The sequence below is a fragment of the Podarcis gaigeae genome (assembly GCF_964106915.1).
Source record: "Podarcis gaigeae genome assembly, chromosome: 9".
Lineage (NCBI taxonomy): Eukaryota > Metazoa > Chordata > Lepidosauria > Squamata > Lacertidae > Podarcis > Podarcis gaigeae.
In genome coordinates, this window is record NC_139685.1 from 28,491,841 (window position 1) to 28,517,929 (window position 26,089).

The 26,089-nt window shown below is 44.1% G+C and overlaps 1 protein-coding gene across 4 annotated transcripts in view; it reads left to right on the forward strand.

Annotated features, from left to right (window-relative positions):
* The first annotated feature begins 879 nt into the window (after positions 1 to 879).
* MTNR1A (melatonin receptor 1A) overlaps positions 880 to 26,089 on the forward strand; it is an 84,761-nt gene continuing 59,551 nt past the window's right edge. Inside the window, exons 1-3 of one of the 4 annotated variants that reach the window (XR_014568097.1) lie at positions 924 to 1,241; positions 2,234 to 2,378; positions 3,904 to 4,788. Coding sequence is in view for 2 of the 4 variants with exons in the window: in XM_083755938.1 (XP_083612064.1) it covers positions 19,048 to 19,231 (184 nt within the window). In the remaining 2 variants the exon portion in view is untranslated. Of the gene's footprint in view, positions 1,242 to 2,233; positions 3,160 to 3,903; positions 4,789 to 12,714; positions 12,812 to 18,602; positions 19,232 to 26,089 lie in introns of those variants that run through there. The other 3 variants (XR_014568096.1, XM_083755939.1, XM_083755938.1) reach the window with 3 other exon arrangements.

The following is a 26,089-nucleotide window of genomic DNA, read 5'->3' on the forward strand; positions in this document are numbered from 1 at the left end:
TAGTTGTTCCAACCATTACTTGGATAAGTGACCATGGTGCTGCTACTTAATTTACATGGGGAAAACCTGTCCACCTTTGCATTTATTCACAGCTTCACAAGTTAAAAACCCTCACTAGCAGGAAATAAAATTGGTTTCTGAGTAAGCAAACCACTTCCCTACTTTGAAAAGGGTTTTTTTGTTTTTGTTTTTGAAAAACACCCCATGTTCCTCTGCACTAGAATTATTTTCATCATTTAATAGGAGAAATCAAATAAGGAGCCAACTGCTTATGCGTTTGTTTGCTTATTTGCATCTTCCTTGGATGCAAGCATTTCAAAGCATTCAAGCAGGAGTTTAGTTTATCCCCTTCCTTTGTTAATGGCTCTAGTTGCCTTTCTTTTCCTTTCAGAACAAACAGGTACAATTTTATTATTCTTTTGCTAAATTTCTGTCAGCTGATGGGAGATTTATAGTAAATGTAAAACCAGATGTTCACTTGGACCTTGGTTTCAGGCAAGGTTTGTATTCTTTTAACAAATGGGTGATATGCAGAAATTTAACACTGAAGCTTTCCCAGTAATGGAGTAATACTCCAATGGTGAAAGCTTGGCAGTCTACCTGTTATTCGTTTATTTAAAGTTTTATATCCACAGTGTGGTTTATGATAGAACTGTGGTGCAATACTGTTTGTTCAGCTTGTGCTTTAATGAGGATTGTGCAATGTATTCTGCCATTTGTATTGTAGTGTGCACTGCAATGTAACTGATGGGAGAAGTCTTCCATCTGGTCAGGTAAAAGTTGAAAACTGTCACTGGAGAACTTTAACTGACACAGATGAGGAGGGGTTGGAGATAGAACTCTCAGTATGCAAATGAAGGATAGAATATGTGCATATTCTGATTGGTGGGTACAGGTTTAGAATTTTCAGTTATACCATTTGATTGGCTGGGGCTGGACTAGAGGGGGTCAGGAGAAGTGTATATATAGCTGAGTACTAGTCAATTTGGGTTAGTCTGTAGTGGCCAGAAGGAGGCAGCAGAGGAAGAAGGAAGAAAACCTGGAAGGAAGCCAGAGTTGCTCTGTTGTTTGAAGACTTGCCGGGGTAGCTGAATCACTTGGCTTAGGATGAAGAGATGAGGGGAAGAATCACAGAGAGAGAAATTGAGAGGCAGTTTGGAATACCAAGCTCTGGTGTCTGGTAGGAGATCCAAAGGAAAATTACACAACAGGGCAGCAAAATCAGAGCTGTGCTTCAGAAGGTGAGTAGAGGCAAAACAGAGGCCTCAGAAAAAAGCCAGGCGTAACTGGGGTGCAGTAACTACTACACCAATATGGCAAAAGAGTTTTAATAATGTATCTAAGTGCTTCTTCATAGTTGTCTTGGTGTACTGAAATAAGCTTTCATTATTTAAAGCGACAGTAACAAGTTAACAAAGTGCACACCCATTTCCAGAGTCTCCTATTTCAAGTACTCCCATAAACTTGTACAATACATAATCACGAAATAAATACATGTAGAAAAATTGTTGTGTATATCTGATCTTTTAGCATGATTTTAGTTTACAGTTACCAGGGGTTGGGGTTAGTTAAGGGTGCAAAGTGTATAAATGATATTAAATGGTGGTAGTGGTGTGGATTTAGGAAAATCACTGGAGAAGAGGTTGGGGAAAATATCCCCTTCCTTCCACAATCCAGGCACTCTTTGAGGAAACTGATTTTCTAGATCCACTTCAATCTGAGTTTAGGGTCAGTTTTGACAAAGAAACTGCTTTGTTCTCCCTGTATGATGAGGTCTGTCAGGAGAGAGACAGGGGAAATGTGTTGATGTTATTTCTCCACAACCTCTCAATGACTTTCAATACCATCAACCCTGGTATCCTTCTGGAGTGGTTGTCTCAGCTGGAGGTGGGTGGCACTGCTTTGTGGTGGTTCCAGTCCTACTTGGATGGTTGTTCCATCCAACCTTGCCTGGCTCTGCCAGGCAGAAGAGACATACTGAAGAGTGTCCTTATGTGGCTGGAAGCTACCACTGACAGCATCCAGCAGTAGCCAGTGTACCTCTTCCCCCACCCCCCAAACCCAATATGTTTCAGGAGCAGGGATGGTGTGTGGTTGAGTCAGCACTGCATCCACTCCTGAGCTAGCAGTGTTCCATCACTTGTTGGGTAATGGCATCTTTGCTGAACCAGCCAGGGAGCTGGCATTGTGAAAGAGATTTTTTTCTTTGCTGGCATGATTGGTGGAGCTGTAGATTTGGTTCCAGCTACACCATTCCATCAAGCCCTGCTGCTGTCAGCCAGGAGCTAGGATTGCAGCATAAAACATCAATCCTGAAGGCAGCAGTGGGGAGAACTGAATATGGTTGAACTCATCTCATCTAACACGTGCTAGTTAAGGTAAATCAACACTCTTGCACTCCTCTGCCCTTTTCTGTTTATTTTCCTCCCCTCTTTTCCATTTTACATTTTCCCTCTGCGATAAACTTCGAGGTAGCATGACCAGCTCTGGGTGATTTAAACCTTGTCACTGCCTGTCAGAAACAACTGTGAATTCAGGGATTTTATGTAAATGGTTAATTATATTCAGAAGCAAGGGCACTTTCTATTGTAGTGGGATTCATGTGGCCACTTATTCCTTGAAAAGGGAATAAATTAAAGATGAGGCATGATGGAAACAAAACTGTAATTTTATTAACAAGCACTCTTTGAGGGATAAAGCTTAATAGTTACACTAGAAAAGGCAAAATACTTATTTTTAGTAAACACTATTACAGATTCAGCTAAGAACTCTACTTAAAACTTTCCTCTAGAAGACTGTTTTTATTAAATCCTATTTCTCCTAGAATGGCTATCAAGTTTACCCTGACAGTAAAACGTCTCTAGCCCCTTTCTGGGATTTCTTCATTTCCCTATGGAAATTAAACCAGTTTGTCCTTCCTAACAATCCCTTAATCATCCAGCTACTTCCCTAGCCAGGCCCTATTTGTCAATTAAATGGTCAGATTCTACCTTTTCACGCTCCACTCCCTCCTGATTGGTGGTTGTTATGCCATCTTGATTACTCCATCCTGCCAGGATTGGCTAGTGGGTCTCTAGGAGGATGACCAAAGGTCTGTCCATCACACCCTTGCCATTAGCATATTATTCTCCCGTGTTTGAAGGGCTCTGCTTTCCTTGCATCCATATCTTCCCCACTCCAGCCATGGCAGAATCCCTTTGGAGTTCTGCTGACACCAGAAATCCAACTTTGGTAGGGCAAGGGCTGCAGATGTTTTCACAGATAGGGAGTGGATGCCCAACATCCCTCTCTAAGGGTAGATCTCTCTTTCTGCCCTTGGAGACAGAGATTTGATGCTGCCAATGACCCTCCCAAGGATCATAGCATTGGAACACAAATAAGATAGCAGCATAAAAGCATCCCAATCCAGACTGACAGTAATAATAAAACAGAGAGTAACAGCTATTTTAAAACTCCAGACCAGCTTGTGCAATGAAAAGAAAATTCCAACACAAAGGAATTTAAAGCCCATATAAAAGCATCAGAATGGTTGGTGGGGAGGGAAGTAGACCCTTTGGGAGGGACGGTGCTTTTTTCTGGGGGGATGCATACCCCTAAATATTTTGTGATTCTAACAGAAGAAACTAATTTTTTTTCTAAATTAGTTTCTTCTCTAGCATGGTGAATTGTCAGTTCCGTTGGTACCCCCGATGGCAGCCTCATTTCCTGTCACAGTGTTTCCTGAGTCTCAGACGGAAGCGGGCGTTTAATATGTGAAGTAGGAGTTGGAATCTAGCATGGTGATTGGTCACTTTCCTTGTTACCACCTCCAATGGTGGCTTCATTTCCTTTCCCAGTGTAAGGCATGTTCTTTGTATTTTTGTACCCCTGTATTGTACCCCTACACATTTTAATTTTTTGTAGAAAAAAATCACTGGGAAGGGGGATTTCACAGCATCAGAATACATGGGAAATGCCAAGACCTCAGTTTTCACTACATTGAAAAACACATCACTTTTTCTTGTTACTCATGGAGACTTAGCCTTGTTTTCTCCAGCAGCATTGCAGGTTTAGCAAATAAAAGAACTGAGCAAATCTATCTTTTTTTCATCTGATGGTGTGGACAAAAGTGCTTTGGGGTACATTGAAGCAGTATTGCAGCAGAAGAAGAATTTGTAGGAACTTCCATCCCGGCAGGGCCTCTTCCACTGTCTAAGTTCCACCTGCCTCTTTTTTGCTCTGCATCAGTGGCCTGATATCACTTATCCTAACACAGCCCATCAAAGTGACAGAAACTCTGCAAGACATATGATAACAACCTGGTGGAAAAGTGTCAGGAAATGACTTTCACCCTCCACCTCTCCTTATGCCGTGTGGGAGTGATGAGAACTGGAACAGATAAAAGGGCCATTTTCTTGCAGAACAAAAAGGGCTCACGTTTGTCATCTTGTCCAGACACATGCAAGCAACACACAGAGCTTCCTTTGACATCACAGTCATTTGTGCTTGGCGTAAGATGACCCAGAAGCCCAATAGCACACAACTATTGAAAGGATAGGAAGGAAGCTGGTTGTCTTTTGCAGCTGGTCAGTCAGTGCTGCAAACTGGGAGAAGGGATGAGTTTGGGTGCTGGATGTAAGCTACATGTAAGAGATTCAATGTTCCCTATCTCCTAACCATGGTTAAAGGATTAAGAAGAGACTCCTGTAGCTTCACACAGGCTTGGAATGACAATTTAGTACCCTCAGGCAGCTACCTACCTACTGGATGCTCACCAATGATGTCTGCTACGGCTTAGCATATTGATTAATAATAATAATTGTTATTTTATTAAAGCTTTTTCATAATACAATAAAAGAAACTAATATAAATAAAAACAAAAACAGAGAAAGAAAAAGAAAACACAGAAAATAAAGGGGTGGAGAAGAAAAAATTAAAAGGACTTCCAATTTTCTGTCTGTCATTTACATAAAAGAAATTATTCTGCTTTCTGTTAGGCAATAATTCCACAATCTTCAGACCCAAATGTCTCCAATACAATTTGCTTTTCACGCAAAAAGTCCAAATGAACAGATGATTAATGGGAAGGTACACCGCTCAGGATGAATACACAATGTCACATAACAGCCCTTCAAACACACCAGAATAAATGCTCAATAAAGACCATAGTCTAACCTCTGCATAAGCTTTGTGTGAGCAACTCAGGATAGGTGCTCCATAAAAAGTCATCTGGAGAAGCCCTTTATCTCTTTACGTGGGCCAATTTACACCATATATTTAAAACAAATTCGTTGTCCAATTAAAGCAGACTGCTTCTCCCAAAGCATCCTGGGAACTGCAGCTTGTTAAGGATGCTGTGAATTGCAGCTGTGGTGGGAAACTACAGTTTCCAGCATTCTTTGGGGGGAAGCCATGAACTTTAAATGTCCATTGAATGTGCTTTAAATGTATGATGCACATCTGTGCTCACTCTATCTTTATACATATACTCCCATATAGACAACCCATATCTGTAAATGTATATCTTTTTCCATAGATGTATGCTGATAGAGTTGTCTATATGCATGTACAGAGATGATCCATTTTCACAAAGTCACAGGTGAAGCAGACAAGCGAGTCAAACTAATAATCTAATCTGCTGTGAGTGCCTCATCCTGGCAGCCAAATGTTTCTTGGGCAAAACGATGGCGCCACAGCTGTTGTTTTCCAGGCCAATTATTGCACAGTTTAGCACATTTAAAGAAATATCTTCTGAATGTTTCACATATTGATTGTCGGGACAGGCGAGGCGGCATGCCTCCCTGTTGGCAATGAAGTGACAAGCGGAGAGAAATTCTCAGCTCTCCGGAGTTTTATCAGTCTTTCAGCTAAACATTTGATTGGGATATTTACACAGTAGGTAACGATTGAAGCAGTTCACACTGTGCATAAATACACAGCCCCAGTGACACCTCGGAGACAAGGGCAATGCCAGCGGGGGGACTTCACTGGCACTGATCTCAATCATTTAAAGGTACTTTTTTGCCATGAAGGGCTGAGTCAATTCCTAATAGGATTTCAAGGCTCCTTGCATCTCCTAAGAAACTTCAGTGGCTCAAAAGTTCAAAGTCTTCTGTGTCACGGAGATTTGCTAGCAATTTTCAGTTGACTTTCGAAAAGCCCGCAGTTCCATAGGGTGCCATGATTAACCTTTAACTAGCCTTGAATATGCCTGGTTTATGTTATTTGCTCTCTCCTATTGTTATACTGATGGCACGGATTCAGGGCCAAAGAAGGTAATTTGTCACGCAACGCATAAGTTGTGGAATGCGCTCCACAAGTCATGATGGCCACCAAGCTGGATGGCGTCAAAAGAGGATAAGAGAATTCATAGAGGTTATCAATAGCTATTAGCTAATAGGTGTCCTGCTCTACCTGGCAGCAAGTCAGTAAGTCCCAAGTTCAACAGGTAAGAAACACGGTCAGAGGTAAGTCCAAAGTCCTGTAGCATCCCAGCCCAAGGTCCATCAAGATGAGCAGTTGAGCAGGCACAGAACCTCAGCTCTGCTGCCCTTTTGTACTTTTATTATTTATTAATTGAATTTATATACTGCCCTATACCCAGAGGTCTCATACTTTGCATGCTGATTGCAGCATCTGGGCTTGATGAGTCATGTGCCCCTCACCAGTTCCCAGCCTTCTCCAGCTGAGGAATCACACCCCTCCTCTCAGAGCTAGAGAGCTGTGGACCCATGGCTGTCTCAGCCTCCTGGAGCGCCCCTTCCGCTGCTCACTATACCTCAGAGCCCATAGACAGAGGCCTCTCTGACTCTGGTGATGAGTCCTGCTGCTCTGGTTTCTTGGCACTGATCCCCTTGCCATCCTCCATCACCCTTTGAGTACTTCCGTCCCCATCCCTAGCTTGCCCCGGTGTGCCCCATTCATGGCTGGATTGCACCAATTGCCAGGACTCCTTCCTGTCGCCCTGCCAGTTTATGACAATTGGCTGTGTTCTGCCTCTGAATGACAGTTGCTGGAAGCATCTTCCCATTTGTATCCAGTTGCTGTGCCATGAGTTATTGCCAACAGATTTACATGCATGTTCATGCAGAGGCTTCAGTCCAAATACACAGTACCATACCCAGGAAAGCATCCCTGCCAGTAGGTCTGTTTCCATTGAAGCCTGATCACACCACTGGGCTCTACTAAGGTCCTGGATAATGTCAAATAGCTCTTTATTAGCATTTTAAAATTAAATACACCATGCCACAGTTTGCAAGCAATAATAGAAATGGAAAGAGGCAAAATGCTAAAAAGGAGGCTGAATAGAGATTGTCAGCCTTTGCAAAATCACACTATGATTACTCATGATATTAGAAGACTTGTCATTTCAAAGATCCCTGTGAAAGAAGGTCTACTCTAAATGACTGGCTGCAATGATGAGACAACTAAAATGTGACAAAATATTGAGACTGTCTGTATTCCACAGCTGCTAACTGTACGTTCCCAGCTGCTGGAACTAGGATGTGAGTGTGTGTAATTACTGTATTTACTCAAATCTAATGCTCACCATTTTTGGCCAAATTATGTTGCAAAAATTAAGGTGTGCATTAGATTCGATGGAACATTAGACTCAAGTGAATATGGTAGGTACTGCTGTCATTACAAGAAAGCCAAAAACAGCAATGATTTAAAACAACCATGAGAGTAATAGCCTTCACTATTCGTGAAGAAATGATGGGAGATGGGAGAAAGGGCAAAGAGAGGTCAATTCTACTGCAGGGACTCCTGGCTCCCTTTTGCTCCCTGCCAGCAGAACCCAGGCTGCTTTCTGTAGGGTCTGCAGCTACTTTTCCCATGAAGAGTCAATGACAGTGAAATGACCTCAAATAAGAGGAAATTCATCTGGGGACAGAACAGGCAGCAAACATGGCCCCTGATCCTAAAGTGAGGATAATGGGGTGAGGAAGCTTTGTCTGTAGCTGAATGGAGGACAGTGAATGGCTACCATGTACTTGAATGACAAAGTGTACAGCAAGGATCTTAACCATACCATCCACAAGGAAGCAGAACCTGTCCCTTGTCTATGATGTCTAGGCTTTGGTCCCAGCTCAGGGATGTCCCTGAGAGTCACAGTTTGCATTCTGACACAGAAATCAATTCCCCATTTACTTCTTTTCTTTCCCCATCTGTATTATCTACCCATCTGTTCTGGTGCTGGTGACACGGGCTAGTTACAGCTCACCTGGTCTACTGCAGTACCCTCTGCATGGGGCTGGCCATATTGACTTGGGATCAGATGGTCTGGAAAACTGTCTTCTTCCACATGAAGGCTTAAGAGCTCCAGGGGAAGTACTGTTGCTGTCCTGTAGGCATATGATGTGTTTTTGGCAGGTAAAGCACAATCTGTACATGGTACCCAGAGCTGAAGTGGTGATTTCCCCAAAGTGCCTCTTGGCACCTCTTTGACTCGGACACCAAAAAAGTGCCATGGACAAGTGTCTACTAGAAGTGAAACTGATCTCCCTCTCTCTGACCTTGCCATGGAAGGAAAATATCAGGGTGGGGGAAGGTAGAGGGAACACCAGCGAGAGGAGAGGGCAAGCTTGTAATCAGAGGGAATGATTGTGCTGGAACACTGCAATCCCAGTGCTTCAGAGCACAAAAGGAAATACCGTATTTTTTGCTCACTTTTTCCCTCCTAAAAAGTGAGGGGAAATGTGTGTGCACCTTATGGAGTGAATGCAGGCTGCGCAGCTATCACAGAAGCCAAAACAGCAAGAGGGATTGCTGCTTCCACTGCACAGCGATCCCTCTTGCTGTTCTGGCTTCTGAGATTCAGAATATTTTTTGTTTGTTTGTTTTCCTCCTCCAAAAACTAGGTGTGTCTTGTGGTCTGGTGCGTCTGGTGCATCTTATAGAGCGAAAAATACGGTACCTTTTAGTTCTCCCTAACCCCAAATCAACATGGTAGGAATGGTGAGTTTTGCTGAGGAATGCCGGCTGCCACCTCTGCCCATCCCAGAGGTATGCTTTTCAAGCATGAGAAATGGCAGAGGTGGCCTCAAACTGCTAAATGGGAAGGCCAAGCTCTGGAATGCTCATGCACATAAAGTGTGCAGGGTAACGCTGAAAGCATTAACCAGAAAGCATTGTCACAAATGTGAGATGCTCAGTAGTTGCCACTAGGACAATGGGTAAAAAAGAGAGGCTGCCATGAGGGCTCCCTCATCACAGGGAAATAGCTGAGCCATAGGAATAGAAGCACTTCACTATTGAGCAGTCTGGCGCCCTTGCCTCATGTTTAATATTCAGCCACAGAAGTGTGCAAAATAACTTAGACTTCCTCCATTATCTGAATAGGAAGCCTGTATCCGGAATAGCCAAGTGATCTAGTATTGAGTTTTCTTGGGTGATTAAAGTAAGCAGTCAAACCCCAGAGTCCAATTGAGAATTCACACAGGTTGCACAGCAAATAAATAAAAGCAAAACACTCTAAATAATCTTCTCCTACATAAACTTATAGGGAAGCAAAGGTAGAATGTGTTTCTTGCAAAACGCCAACTTGCAAACTTACTGCACAATGTGATTGTTAATGACAAAAGGTGCACTTTTGGGTAGGAAGAAAGACCCCCAGACAGAAGGAACAGTAAATACAGAAGCACCAGACGGAGGAGAAGCCAGCCGGCATAATATCCCAAAGAGCATTTAAACCTGATTTTTTTTAAAGCATCTCTATGAGCTTCAGCTGAAAAGTAATTAGAAAAATCTAATCAAATGCATTGAGCTACTCCATTAGACCAAAAGTTATCAAAAACGCCACAAACAGTTGAGAGAAAACAGAGCAGAGCGAATGCTTGTGGGGAAAGTACTGTGTTAGCATGAACATTAACTCAGCAGAGAGTGACCTACTTGGATATCCTAGACACCATCTGTTCCCACAGATTTTCTGTTCTCCTAGGATAAAAGTTGGGGGATTGTTCACAATTGTACACCACCTGGCCCGATAAGAGTTGGAGAGACCACTTTTGTGGTTGCTTTCATTTGCTTTCAGAAGGCTCAGGCAAACTGAATGTGAAGCAGCAGTTAACATCTTAAAGGGGAAATCTTACGACTCAGGATGACTAGAGAGAGAGAGAGTCACTGGCCACTTGGGCGAGAAGCATCATTCAGAGCAGATCTGTGCAGACTGGCTGTGGTTACCTAGCAGTCAGGTTGCTTACACTCAGAGCATGATGTGACAACATGAAGGATCCTCTGATTTATTCTAAGCAAAGGAGGAGGATGTTGCATGTATGACCTTAAGCAAACTACTTGAATGGCGGTTAGGAGCTGCCAGCAAAACATTAGAAACTAAACAAAAAGAGAAAATAAGTTGCAGTGTAATAAGAGGAGGGGGGAGGGGCCACCTCTTCCAGAATCTGAATAGCCTGCTTTGTCTCCTAGTCCTTGACACACGCAGGGACACACACAACCCTCCTGACAGCATTTTGGAGCTGTTGCAACTGACTGCATGTAGCTGATCTGTCTTGAGCTCAGCTGTGGCTTGGTTTTGCCTGATGTTTGAGCACGAGGCAGCACAGGCTCATTGAAAAAAGAGAGAAGACACTACAGCAGGATCAAAAGGACATGACCTCATCCTGATAGCATTTTGTGAATGGGGTGGCCACCATTGCACACATGCCTCTCTCCACCTGCACAGTGCCCTGGCCTCTCCACTTTCTCTTTCCTGCCATGACCTGGTCACTCTGCTCTCCCCTCCCCTCCCTCCTCCCCTCCCCTCCCTCCTCCCCTCCCAGCAGCTCAACAGGCAGGATGAGGTCCATTTTATCTTTCACCCCCCCTTTTTTTTACAAGGCAAAGTGATGCCCTGGCTGGGGCGCTACCCACCCACCCTCTTCACCCACAGCCCAGAGGCATTCTGGGGAAAAGCATGGCTAATGGAATGGTCTGGGAGATGCTTTAGTCCAGCAACATCTGGGCAGTCACATGTTTCCCATCCCAGATCACTTGAAGTAAGGGATTTTTTTCCAGTCTAACCAGATGGAAAACCTATTTTTTTTATTATTTTCTAGAATCTGTTATGACTGCAGGTGTCAGTATAACATTGTGAATGTACTTTGGGGTAGCCCTCATGACAACTGCAGGTGGTGCTATGGGACATTGAGAAAAAAAGGAATCCCACAGTGGGAAGTGACATGGAAAATCTCCAGTGGATTGGCTCTGAAAATCCGCAACTGGGTTGATGTCTTTTCAGATTCTGACAAGTGTTATAGATGTTTTTGGAGCTGTGAAGGTGTAAGAAGAATGGAGCAACAGGAATAGCTTATTCCAGTGGATGGGTGCCCACAAGGGGTCTCTTTCAATGTAAATTCAAACTGTATGTTCTTGTTTATTATGCAACCATTAAGCACCCGAGAGCTCCTCTTCTTCTCAGTCCTCTTAGCATGTCACTGTCATTAATGAGGAATCACATATCCGATCAGCTGCTTATCATTTTTAAAGCTGTGTTGGCTTTGTGGTTTTCATTCTGGGAGTTCTAGATGATCTGATTGAACAACATTGCCTCTGGTTCTCAGCATCTTGTCAGCATTACAACCACCTGAATCCCAAAGATTTAAGAACTCCAATCTATTCTATAGTTGCTGTGCTGCCACAGATGGTCCCCCCCCCTCTGCAAGCACTGTGTCTCGATGTGATGCACTTAATAGCAGATAGATAGATAGAACAGAAGGCAATGTTGATACTGAAGGCAAGTGTGCATATGCTACCCATTCACATTTTGTCACATGGATTTGCACACTCTTTGTTAAAAAGGTAACATAAGTTGTGCATAGCTCATGAAGTTTTTTTTTGTGTGTGTGTCTCCACCCTTCTATCTGCTAACATCTTCATTAAGTTGCTTGCTTTGTGGTTTACATGACCAAACAAGATCAGCCATGCAGAGATAACAGCACACAAGCAATGCTGCAGTATCAGGTGAACACAACAAGGGCAAAGCAATGACTAATGAGCACTGATAGTTAGCCAGGGTTGAGAGCAAGGAGTTGAGGCAGCAATAGCCTTAGGACTTCTTGTGCATCAAGAGAAATGAGAGTTGAGGGTTTTCCTCATGAGAATCAAGATTGTGTTAGTGAACAAGATGTTACTAGCCAATTGTAAAATGTCACTGGCACTGCCAAGTTATTTAATAATCTTTTTGAAGCATGTTGTTTTGGTACAAAGGTAGTGAGAGGGCTGTAGCTTGTGCCTAAAAGAAGATCCCAGGTTCATTCCCTGGTACGCAATGTTTTTTTCAGGGGGTACTCAAGGGTACACAGTACTGGCACCTCTTTTTTTCATTAAAAAGTGTGGCACTTAGTATAACATGGTGAGTACCAGCACCTATTTTTCTAGGAGGAAAAGCACTGCTGGAACCTTCCGGTAGGGCTGAGTCTCCCTGTGAGAAACTCTGGAGAGCAACTTCCAGTCATTGAAGGCAATACTAATGGACCAATGGTGTGACTCAGGAGGGGCAGCTTCCTATGTCATATCAATAGCATATGATAAAATGATGGATTCTAGCCCAGTTCTGACTTCCAACATTTGCCCTTACTTGGGGAGAACAGATAATGGGACACAAGCCAGATTCTGCTGACTGTGACAATCCACTCTGCCATTTCTTAGCCTGCATGCAACAGGTGGTGGCGGAAGACAGAACAGAAAAGGACCCACTAGGATTCTTTTATCCCATCTACAACTGTTCTTTCCTTGCAGGGGGACACTGGCTAAGGAGGACTGTGCTTCCATCCACTTGAAAATCTGAGAACTGGATGAAGTTTTCCTTCTTCTCCAGTAATGTCCTCTCCCACAGGTAGGCATTTCCCCATGTCTTTCTGAAAGCGACACATAGTTTTTCTCACATCAACCTGAGTGGCTGAGTGCCAACAGGATTGGAGCCAAGAGAGAGCCACTAAGAAACAAGAGTGAGGTACCACACACTTTGGTGACCTTTTCAATCTCACTGGTAAGCAACTGGACCAGACTGCATTTTTTTTTACTGGAACAGTGGCACTGCAGAAGAACATATTTAATCTTTCCCTTGCACTCCTATAGCACTCTTCTGGAAATGCTCTCTTTGGGCACTGCTACTCCACTCAAAGTCTGTGACTGCTTTAAAATGGGGAGGGGAGAGTTAGGTGACCCAATTACAGATGCCCCAAATTACATCTACCGTATTTTACTATTGGTAAATGTCTAGTGCTCTGTAAGACATGATTAGTCTATAAGTGGCTTTTAAGCTGTAGTCTAGAGACTTTCCAGGAGTTCCATGGATCATCATTATAATAATGAAGGAAAGTGCTGAAGAATCAGAGCTTTCATTGACATTTCCATCACATGCTGAAGAGGCAGCACCATTTCCAGTTTAATGTCAAATGAAGAGCATCTTGTCTCTTCAGTAGTACACTTGCTTGGACCACAAATGTTAAAGAAACCCTGCTGGGACAATGATCCAATCTGTACTTATTCAAAATTATTGCAAATTTATTCCTGTCACACAGGGGAAAAATGTCTTTTATGGGCCAAGGGCTGCGTTGATAGTCAGGCAGCTCTTCAGCTGTCACATACCAATGAAGGGCGTGGCCAACATATGTGCACAGACACACAAGATATTCTCACTATAGATGCACATTCATCACACATATCTGTACCCAGACATATGCAGCACACCCACCTATTACACAAGCAGTCTCATAATACTGCTAAACACTCATACACTGTCATACCCAGACACACAAAACCAGCATTTCCAGCTCTCTCCACCCCATTACATGGGTCGGGTTAGCTGGAAACATCGCTCTTGTATTTTCCACAGGATTTGTGCAAAGTTAAAAATGTGGTTTCCACTCCATCCACCCCACTTCAGTGCTGATGTGAGATGGGGGGGGGAATGCTGCCTTATACTCTTAAAGCCCACCCCTGCTCTTTATCTCTCTTATCTCAGCGCTGTGATGCTTAGTGCTAAGATCAGACATAAAATATCCTTCTACCTGTATTTCAGACAGCAGCCAGAGGGATCTTTTATCTCAGCACTGAGTGCCACAGCACTGAGATAACTCCCATCAGGACATAAAAGACCCATTTAGCTGCTCTTTAGAAAGGATATCTGAAGAGTAGTCAGAAAGATCTCTCATGTCCATTCTCACTGCTAAGCACCACAGTGCTGACACCAGAGATAAGCCCTCTGCCTGTTCTTTTTTTAAAAAAACAACCATTCATTCATTGGAGGGAAGGTGAGAGAAGATGCTGCTTTTTATCTCCATCTCAGTGCTGTGGTGTATTGAGAGCAGATCCTCTCTAAAAAAAGAAGATGTGTGTTTTACCTGATCCCTCTGGCTGCCCTTTAGAGATCACACTCTATGGAACACAGAGCTTTATCACTATATCAGATCAGGAGATAGTGCTGTGGGTGTTCGCAGGCCACAACCGGCAGTCTGTCAGGCTGGATTTGGCCTGCAGGATACCACCCTGGCTGTGAAGCAAGACCATGCGGAGAACTGCAAAGAGCAAAGAAGAAGAAGAGTTTGGATTTGATATCCCGCTTTATTACTACCCAAAGGAGTCTCAAAGCGGCTAACATTCTCCTTCCCTTCCTCCCCCACAACAAACACTCTGTGAGGTGAGTGGGGCTGAGAGACTTCAAAGAAGTGCGACTAGCCCAAGGTCACCCAGCAGTTGCATGTGGAGGAGCGGAGACACGAACTTGGGTCACCAGATTATGAGTCTACCACTCTTAACCACTACACCACACTGGCTCTCAAACACAATACAAACAAATGGAAGGAGCACTGCTCTAAATCTTTGCTGAAGCTGTGCTAAAATGCAAAGCACAGCCCCGCCTCCTTCAACACTGTACATTTTATTAATGGGTCTTGACTGCAAATTCATGGAAAGTAAGAACATTTTTCTTAAGAAACTGTGCAAGCTTTTCATCTTCCTCTGCAGTACACAGCAAGCATGGGTAGCTTGAAGATATGAATGACTGAAGCTGCCTTATGATAAATGGATAATCCACCCCTAAATTAGAGTCTTGTCCATTCTAACTGGCCTCAGCTTTCCAAGATCCCAGGAAGGATCTTTCCCCAGCATTTCTATTGAAAATCCTTTCCCTTGCGGGTAGTAGGGTTTGATCTACAAAGCATGTGGCTCCAGATGTTCACTTCAGATATCTTAGTTTAATTTCATGTCTTCTTTGTTCCATATTTGTGTGCATAGTGGTTCGTGGTCGAGAGCTATCACAAGTTCTTGGTGGGTTCCCGCAGAGGGTGAAAATTGGCACCTGGAGAGGAATAATTCAAAGAGAGAGAAATTTTCAATGGGGAACACCTCCTGGTAGGAAATGGCTGACAAGCGGCACAGAGATTGTCAAGGGTTGTAGCTGACATGTGTCTATTTTGTTATGTTTTCATCAGACAGGAAGCCACAGTTGGGTGCATGGGAGACACTCACAAAGAAAGTACAGTGGTACCTCGGGTTATATACGCTTCAGGTTATATACGCTTCAGGTTACAGACTCCGCTAACCCAGAAATAGTACTTCAGGTTAAGAACTTTGCTTCAGGATGAGAACAGAAATCGTGCTCCGGCGGCGCGGCAGCAGCAGGAGGCCCCATTAGCTAAAGTGGTGCTTCAGGTTAAGAACAGTTTCAGGTTAAGAACGGACCTCCGGAACGAATTAAGTACTTAACCTGAGGTACCACTGTAGTGGTGGGCTGAATGTGATCTTTGGGCTGAAAAAGCCCCCCCCCCCATTCCTGCCATAAAGGATGCCATCCTTTTTAATGACCCTTATAATTTCCTTGTCCCTGTTACCCAGCAGCCAATCCCTTATTTATGGATGATAGCCCCTGAGTTCCCTACAGAAATTCATTAGGTTACTTTTCTGGAACATCCAGCATGAGAAAGATTTCTGTGAAACTCAAAATCCCCTGTGACATCTTTCAGACTGACCAAAACCAGCAACAGTGGTACCTCGGGTTAAGAACTTAATTCGTTCTGGAGGTCCATTCTTAACCTGAAACTGTTCTTAACCTGAGGTACCACTTGAGCTAATGGGGCTTCCCTCTGCCACCACACGATTTCTGTTCTCATTCTGAAGCAATGTGCTTAACCCGAGGTACTATTTCTGGGTTAGCGGAGTCTGTAACCTGAAGCGTCTGTACCCTGAAGCATCTGTAACCCAAGGTACCACTGTATATTGTTTTGCTCATGGAATCACAGATTTGGAAAGGACCTTAAGGATCATCTAGTCCAGCCCCCTACAGTGAAGGAATATGCAGTTGTCCCATAAGGGGCTTGAACCTTCAACCTTGGTGTTAACCACACTCTAACCATCTTATTCCTATTTGAAGCATCATTTAAAGCAGCTGTAGTGTGACTCTTCATGCTCTTCCTGAGTTTCTGCTGGAGAAATGCTTAGATGAGAGATACATGCTTGCGCTTTTACCATCATAAGGACTAGATGCTTTCTTTTTTTAAAGAAACAGAAAGCTGTGATTCTCGAGAATATCACAATTTTGAGGAAGCTTTCTGGTGAAACCACTTAGATAAATCAATCCAGAAGAATAGTATTTGAAATCAAGCCTGAATCAATGTGGCACTTAGGAAAGCTGCTAGGTTCTTTCTCTGTTTTAATTTTCCAAAGGTTGGTTTAAAATAGCTTTGTTTTCTCCCAGCGCTAGACTGTCTGAGGATGGGTAATTCCGTCTCAGTGCAGTGATATACTTAGAAGCCCTTCAGTTTCCTTCTCATCATGCACTCCTATGACTATGTGATGAATACAAATAATGGAAAACTTTCCTTCTAGCATAGGGCACATGTTAGAGCACTGGCTGCTATTTTTAGCATAGCTGCTGCTTCTTTTTTGAACGAGTGGTGTGCCAACACTATGGCAAATAGAATGCTACTGCATCTTCTTAGATCCTGCTTATTTTAATGCCAATCACTCCCGACATTTTTTTTATTGTTATTCAGCTTGTTAAGCAGCTCTCTGGTTCATAATTATCTGATTCCCCTTCTTTATTCTTCCTTTACTGTTCATAATAGGTTTCAAAATGCCATTGTAATAACAAAACGGTACGGATCACAGTGTTCAGCCCAGAAGATTTTATGCCATTTAAGAGATGGCAAGGGTGTCCTTAATTGGCTAAAATGTTGCTATTTAAAACAGTGCTCTGTTAAACACTGTATGCCGTGCTCTGCATAAGACTTTCCTCTTCGTTTTCTCAAACAGACTTGAAACAGGAGAGAAAAGAGAATTGACTCCTTGCTTATTGGCTATCAGATGTTAGGGCTGTATGAATAACGTGAGGAGGGGGAGAATATGAATTACTGCAGTATTTAACAACACACACCTCTGGCAAACACAGCTGGCATTCTCCTTGAGTAGGGGGAAAAACCGTATTTCCACGACGTTTTAATGTCAACCAGTCTTTTTTATACTTCCCACTTAGCAATACACGAAGTGCGCCCATCTTTTCTACTATGTAAGAACCCCTATTTTACATTACACCCCTCACCCGCTCTGTCCCGTTGCTATTCTGGGTGGTGGTCAGAAAGCGGGAGGGGTAGCCTCTTTTCTAAGTTTCAGCAATGGAATCCTATTTTCCTTCGGAAATCTGGGGGGAACTGATATTAGAGAGGAAATGCCCCCAATATTATCTCCGACTTTGGGAAGTAGTTGAGGTTGCTTTCCAAAAGGAGGAGAGAGAAAAAGTCCGCCTTTCTCATATATTGTCGAGTCCAAAGGGGAGGGGGAGATGTAGAACGAGGCAGTCTTTTCTTGTCCTCCCCCTGCTGTTTTCCTCCTCCCCTCCTCTGTGAGGCGAATGCACGTGCTGCTCTGGGGGATTCGGGTCCCGAGGTACCTCCTTCCCACCCCCCATGCTGAGCAAATAACTGTACGAGGAGCTTTTAATAGCACAGCCTGATCAGAACTGACTGCCGCTCTCCTCGCTTCCAGGCAGCCCGTACTTCCTTCTGTAAAGCTTCCAGCCATCGAGATCCCATCCGGAAAGTGTTTAATTAAAGTGATATTTATCCAAAGTATTATTATTTTTTTTAAAAAAAACAAAAAAGCAAAAAAAAAAAAAGCAGCCAGGCAAACTTCTTCCTTTCTTCGTCTTCTTGACGCCACCCTTCCCAGTCCCGTGCACAAAAAGTCGTTTAAAATGCTATAAAGCACCGTCACATCTTCAGGTGGCAACGGTCCCTCAGCGACCTGCAGCCTCCAATCCGTGAATGAACCTGGCTGGTTTTCTGAATGAGCGAAAAATGAATGAGCGGACGCGCGAATGCATGAATGAATGGGGAAAGCGGGGAAAGAATGAATGGGGCTGCGCTGGAGGCGCGCGCGCGCGCTCACCCTCCCTCCTCCCCAACGTTCCAGCTTTACAACTCTGCCATGAATGGAGGCGCCAGTTCCGGCGAGCGCCTGCTGGAGGAGCTGTGGCTACGTCGCCCGCTTCGGCGGCAGCTGGAATCCCCTCGCAGCGCACGTGTCCGGGGAGGGGGAGGCCAGGCGCCAACGCTAGATGTCACCTGGAGGCAACAGTGGTGGCGGCGCGGAGGGGGGGGGGCTGCCGCTGTTTGGGGAGGGGGGCTGGCTATGTGGATGGCGGCTGCAGCTGCAGCAGCGGCGACGGGGCGGGCGATCCGCGCGGAGAGTAAAGGAGGAGGAGGTGGTGGAGGAGGAGGAAGCGGGGGATGCTATAAAAGTAACTCGCCGTGGCACATGCACACTTGGGCGAAACTTCCCCGTCCGGGCAAAGAGGCGATGGCAGGAGCTCGGGAGAGGAGAGGATCGACGGCAGCAGCGACGGGCTGGCCGCTTGGCATCGCGGCGGAGCCCGAGGGGGGGAAGGAGGCGCTTTAGCATCCTGCTGCCTCCCCTGTGCCCCCCCTCCAAGCAGCCCCTCTCTCATGCCGGCTAGGGCACAGCCAAGGTGACGCTCCCTGCCAGCTGGCGGCGGGCGCCCCGTCCTGCCCCGCATCACACCTTCCCTCCCCAAACTTCGCAGCCCCGGGACGTGCGCGGCTCCCTCCAGGCAGCATGCGAGGCAATGGGAGCGCGCTGAACGGCTCTTCCCCGCCGCGGGACGGGCTCACCTTGGACAGGCCCCCCTGGGTGGCTTCCACCTTGGCCGCCATCCTCATCTTCACCATCGTGGTAGATATCCTGGGCAACTTGCTGGTGATCCTGTCCGTGTACAGGAACAAGAAGCTGAGGAACGCGGGTGAGAATCGGGAGGCGAAGGCGGGGTGGCCAGGAGGAGGAGGAGGACAGAAGCCAGGAAAAAAGAGGGATGGAAGACCAGGAGAATCGCCTCGGACGTGCCTAGGAGCAGCAGTTGGGGAGGGGGCTGTGCTGGAGCGGAAAGGGGAGGGGGCAAAGCGGGCAAGAATGGCAAGAATGGCAAAGCCCTCCTATCTTGGTGTATGCTTTGGGGGGGCGTTGATGCACGACCCCCCCTTCCTTCGTTTGCTGTGATTGGAACGGCGAGTTTCTCCGGCGCGCCAGGAGGAGCCGTGCGTGCGCTTTGCTTGCCAGGCTCAATCGAATAGTGCGGGGCAGGCGGCGAGGGGCATTCTGGGAAAGCAGCGCTGTCGGGCAAAGGCAGAGAGCGAGCGAGAGCGCGAAGCTATCCTTGCCGGGAGATTATATCAGAATGGGCGCGCGAATGTTGGGGGGGGGGGGGGACGATATTGCCTTTCCTCTTTTGCCCATCCTCCCGGCTCCTCCTTTCCTCGGCGATGCGCCTTAGAACTTTGACGCGGCTTTGCATTCCTTAAAGAGTGACCCCCGCTGCTCCCCGGTTCACTGCAAGGCAACGATTCCAGCTTGTGACAGATGCCGAAAGCGGTGCATGTGATGGTTTCACCTCAGATCAGTGATCAAGAGGCAGCGTGTATTTTTAGTGACAGCCACACAAAAAATAACACACCACAACCTCAGCTGCTATTTAAAGTTCCGGCTCAATATATGATCTAGCATAGAGCAAGACAAGAATTGTTTTTCCCCCAACGATGCCAGAGGTGGGGTGGGGGGAATACTTATGTTGTCCGGAGTGGTGGAGTCTACGTTATTGTTTTTCTTTGGTAGATGCTTTTTAATAGATCTGTATTGAACGTATTTGTGCAGAATGAAGGCGTGATGGTTGTGAGATAATTCTGCAAACTCGAGGAACGTAAAGCTAGTGCTGAGGTAAACTCAGTGGCGATAAGCTCATTTTACCCTCTATCCACTTGTTATTTACTCCTTTTAACGACTGAAACCATCTGATAACTACAGATTTTAGGGGGGGGGGCAGGAGAAGATCAGTGATGGTCTCTTGAACAAATCTGCCTTAGTTTATGGATTATTGGTTAGACAGACAGGGAAATTCTCCTTCAGAGTCATTCTGCTTTATCATGTCAGACCAGCTGGTGTGCACATATACTAAATCTATGCACTCAAGCCCGCTTTTAAACTTTCATTGAGGGAGGGGGGAAACAACCCACAGAGAGGCGAAACACGTGCAGGGATTTGCGTCAGCAGACCGGGCAGAAAATTTGCTTCCACATTTCTCCACCCACCTTTCCGATATTGCAAAGCACTGGTTTGTAGTCTTTAATGGAATGGCAGGATTTTGTTGGACGGTAGTACCCGGAGACCTTCGTTTGGGAGTGTTTGTGCTGTTTTTGAAATCTGGTAAGACAAGATAATTAGATCCTGAGGACAACTTTGCAAAGCTCTCCTATTCGCCTGAAGTTTTTGTGATGGCCATAGGGCTAATTTCAGGACTCTCTGGTCTTCTAGAATAATTCTAACTTAAATGGTTACTGAATGAGTTTGTGGGCACTTTTTGCTGTGAAAATAATAAAGGGTTTTATTTATAACCCCCCCCCCCGCACATATATGTTCTTTAATTATGACATAGCCAGAATTTTGTTGGTTGAATAAAGGAGAATATATAAAGTTGGATTCAGACATGATCATGCTTAGATTTCTGTGAGTCTATTCTAATCATAACTAAGTTTGGATATAGTAACCCATAGCATTAAAAGTGTTGTCCTTTTGAGATCTGCTGGAGCTGTTCATTCAAGTTAGAGGGATTTCTGCACTTGGAAGTTGATGTACATGAAGGATGATAAACATTGTATTGTATTACATATATGAAATAAGAACAACAAAAGTGTTTGCTTTTCTCAGCGTTTGAACATTAATTTTAGATTTCATTGGGGTTGCTGCATACATTACATTATTTTCTACATGGAAAACACTTCCATGTTGCAAATAACACATGAACCATGTATGGATTCTTATGTGGGACAATGCAGTCTGTGCATTCCACACTAAGTGTGTATATGCATATCGAGAAACCATGGTTGGCTGCAGCTTCTCAGGGCATGCAAACCATATGTGAATGTGGGAAACATTAAACCTATGGGATCATTATGCATGACAATTTATGTATATCTTGCAAATTACTTCCTAAATGAATGTTCTTTTATTCTAAAGCAGATGACATATGAAATACTGTTGTAAGAAATCGATAGGCACATACACAAATGGATCACAGGTTTGAATCATTTGCTGCTTCTAATGTCTTGTTGAGTTTTTCTGTAGAACCCACCAAATCAAGCTTCTCCTAAGTGGGAGGGCCATAAATGAGTTGTAGTCAAATTATCAAATTATCCCCTGATTGTGATTCAGTAGATGATCATAGTGGGCTAGATGGACCAATGGCATGGCTCAGTTTATAGAATGGTATTTAAGTATCATGGTTCCTTGGGTGTTCTTTCCTAGAACTGAAATAGTCTTGATTATGTTGTGGCAACATAATCCTGGACACAGGGTGGTTTGACCCAAGAGGTTAATTCCTGCTGCTTCCTGTAATGCAATTGCAAAAGTTGCAAGGGCTAGAATGTGCAATAGTATTCTCTCCCTCATTTACAAGTCAGGGCCACTTCACACATTATGCTTTTCAAATTAAGATGATTTATATCTACATCTAACACAGGCATGTGTACTCTTTGGGAAACTCTTGTCTGGGAAATGTGATGGACTGCTGCTCTGTTAACTGCTTTTAGCCAGCAGATCGTATCAATCTTTTGCCTTTGACCCAGTGGGCAAGGCCACTCTGCCTAGTGTGTGAACTAGAATCCTTGTGTGACACAGAGATTACAAGGGAAACTTGAGTGCTCTCGAGTAAATATATATACCCATATATATTTGTTCTAATTAAATGCTGGAACCTGTGGGGTCAGGAGTGGGGTGTCATGGCTGGGAGATGGTCAGTTGGACTTCAGACTTTCCTAGAAAAAGCTACCACTGTTCAAGGAACAGCTCCCCCATTTTAAGAGACATGTTGCTCTCACCAATGACAATCACACACCTGTCTACTTGCTCAATAGCATCGTGTTTCTTTTTTCTTTTCTTTTGCAATATTGCAAACTACTAAAAGTGTAATAGTACACAACTGTGAGATACAAAATTCTTGGGATCTTCAACCACAGTTTAGTAGGTCTTGGGAAAGTGACAACCATAATTAACTTAATAAGCAGAACAGGTCCGTCTTCCTCTCCTCTAATATAGCAATTTTAACTTTTTATGTAAGTTCCAGTAAAATGACATTTAAAAGACTTTCAATTAATTAAGCTTTCTGAAATAATAACGATGTTCCCTTTTATTAAGACACTTTTGGTTTGTAGATTATTGAAAAGAGGGAAGTATTTAAAAGCAAATATCCACCAAACGGCTTAGAGCTTTTGTTACAATCAAGTGGTATATACATTTTGTTAAATAAACAAGCTATTCTTATCATGTGGGAGATTTGCTGTCACATTCTGAAATATAGTATTAGGCTGTAACTGTTATAAATTCTGTGATTTTGAAGTCTTCAGTCACACATGCATATCTGTGCAACTTTACACACTATTAAAAGATAATACACACTATTAACAGCAAAGCAAGTTAGGATTACCAATGTTAGTGAAATTGCACACCAGCTGAAGAGTATATTATCATTTTGTGGGTGTATGAGCAAGGATTTTCATTTGGTTCTGTTGGTGCTACTTAATGCTTTGAATAATCATAATTTTATTATATACAACATACATCTATCCTTTTATTTTTATTTGCTAACAACAAGGAAAATGCAACTATTTGCAGAGTCAAAATGGAGCTTTGTATATTAACCTGGCATTACCATTGTGAAAAACTGGACATTGGCTGGACTGGCCCACATGGATCAGGTGAGGGAGGAACAGAAGATGCCTCTTGAAGAAAATGTAACTCAGTGAAGATTGCTTTTGCTCCTCTGCCAAGGAAACACAGATTAAGACAACGTGGAGATGGTAGTGGTCAGTGGGGGATCCTTTTGTGTCTCTGTTGTTTCTATCTCATTGCAAAATGGTTGAAGAAAACGTCACAGTGGATATCTGGACTTCTTTTATTGACTTTGGATTAACAAAACAGAGAGACAGACAGGACTATGCACAGTAGAAAGGCCGTAAAAACACCTTGACAAGAATTGGTCTCTCCTGCCCGGCAGTCAGAACATTAGTAAGAGCCAAAATGTGCTCAAAACAGAGGAGTCAGTATTCCTAAGAAGTTATGTCCCAGCAAGCGAGGCGCCTCTTGATACAAAGAGCTCCTTCATAGTCACAGGCATGGCTTCAGTAGATGCTCTTCTAGACAAAGGAGCTGATGATGCTACTGGTAGGATCCTCTTTTATTTAATGTACTTGACTGTCAATAAGTTTCATCTGATCTCTTTTTGGATTTAACAGAACCCAGGAGAAAAGTCCAGTCCCTTTTGCTTGCAAGTGCTCTCCATGCTGTAGTTGCTTACACCAGAACCCTGTTATCGATGTGTTCAATGAGGTCTTGCATGTATGGGTTGCCCCCTTCATTTCAAATGGGGACAAGCAGATTTGCATGCGCACACACAAGATCTGCTGCCTCCGTTTACATGTATGGGATAGGAAGGGTTTTGTGGGTACATGGGCTTCCAATTTGATCTGATTTACCAGGTTGAAGAACTCATTTCCCCCCTCCATATCTGCTGGATTGTAACTTTTCTACAACTTGCAGAGGATACATAGAAGGCATAAGGATTTTTATGTGTGAACAAAACTGAGCCTAGAGGTCTTCAATTGATTTACCATTATTGATCCATGGGTATCTGTGGTTAGTTGTCTCTTTATCGCGCATATTTGCAAAATGGCATAACCCCATAGAACACAACACTTTCCTGTTATGCCAGAATGGAACATTTCTTTTGAATTCAATGGCTAATTTTTGTTTCACAATTACTGTTAATCATTTGGGCAATGCTGGTTGAAGGAAAGGAGGGAAGGGCAAAACCATATTAGTGTTCTTGAAAGTGTCTTTCCATCTTTTCTCTACTCCTTAGCCCAACACCAGAGAGAGAACCTGCAGTTACTTCATACCCCAAACCAGGGTTGGCTATCTCATGAAACAATCTGAGGCCTGGCCAGCCATGTGAAATTATAATCAGTAATAAGAAAGTGAAAAAAGTATTTTTTTTCAAGTGTGTGTGCGTGTGTGTGTGTGTGTGTGTGTGTGAGAGAGAGAGAGAGAGAGAAATTCCACTCTTGGAGTTCCATGTATAAAGTTCTGGGTGTATCCTGACACACGTACTGTGTGAAGTTCTCACAGTTAGTTGATGCCCAGTCTTTTTATTATACAGCTTTACTCCCCATGAAAGGGATTGGTCGCACTGCAGAATGTACTTATGTCCTACATGGGCCACCATCTTCAGATTGGAGTGATCTGCGAGTGTTGGACTACCATATTGGCCTTTCTGCAGCTCCATGAGCTTTTCCTTAGAATCAGGACAGACGTGACACCCAGACATGGCTGCTTCCTCCCAGAAGGCATCTGGGAACTGTTTGCTTGGGCAGATCCAGGTCACAGGAGTGGTTAAAGAGCAATAGGGTGGTCTGTGTAGCTCAGTAGAGACTCTGCTTTGCTTGCAGAATGTCTCTTGTTCAATCCCTAGTAACTCTATTATGGGGAATATATGCCCTGCCTGAAACCTTGGAGAGCTATTACAAGTCAGTGTAGATCCAGTATCTTTAAGCCTTTCTGACCTGGGACCCACCTTTAACTCAAATATGCATTTGGGGAACCAAATTCTACATTTTTTACCATACATTTCTATGGTGGCTGAAGACCAGTGGTGCAGGCAATACTGAGTGAGATGGACCAGTGATATAAGGCAACTTCCAATGTTTCTAATTAGCAGTGACGTAATCCTGTGCATGTGATAGTCCCTCCTTTCTTCCCTGCCAGAAAAGGGGACAATGGGAATGACTTTCAGATTGTCTGCCAGTCGGAGGGAAGAAACCACAATTCAGCACATGCTAGCTTCATCTTTGCTTCTTTTGATTTGGCATTCACTCTATTATGGAAATTCACTACTATGCAGATATCAGGCTGATAGGTTAAAATTAGATCCCTGGAGTTGAGAAAAAGAAAAGAGCAAATGAAAAAGAGCTAGGACAAGTGTGCACAACTTGTGGCACATCAACCTTAACAGCTGGCCCAACAATGTGTGGTGGCCTGAATCATAGAATTGTAGGGTTGGAAAGGACCACAAGGATCATCTAAGTCAGGCTTCCTCAAACTCGGTCCTCCAGATGTTTTTGGCCTACAACTCCCATGATCCCTAGCTAGCAGGACCAGTGGTCAGGTATGATGGGAATTGTAGTCTCAAAACAAATGGACAACCAAGTCTGAGGAAGCCTGATCTAAGTCCATACCCCCAGCAATACAGGAATATTTAGCCCAACATGGGGCTCAAACCCACAACCCTGAGATTAAGTGTCTCATGCTCTACTGACTGAGCTATCTCAGTCGAGGGCTAAGAAGTCTTTCCCAACAGCCTGGAATTGCAGAATTGAGGGAGGAGTCTCACTTTCAGGCTGTGGAGGGAAAGTGGGCTCTAGTATGGCCTGTGAAGATGTGTTCACCCTGGCGGGTTTTGTGTTATACGCCCATTAAGGAGTATTATCCCATGTACCTGCATGTTAGATGTCTGTCAGTACACTCCTATGCAGGCCTACTTGGAAGTAAGTCTCACTCC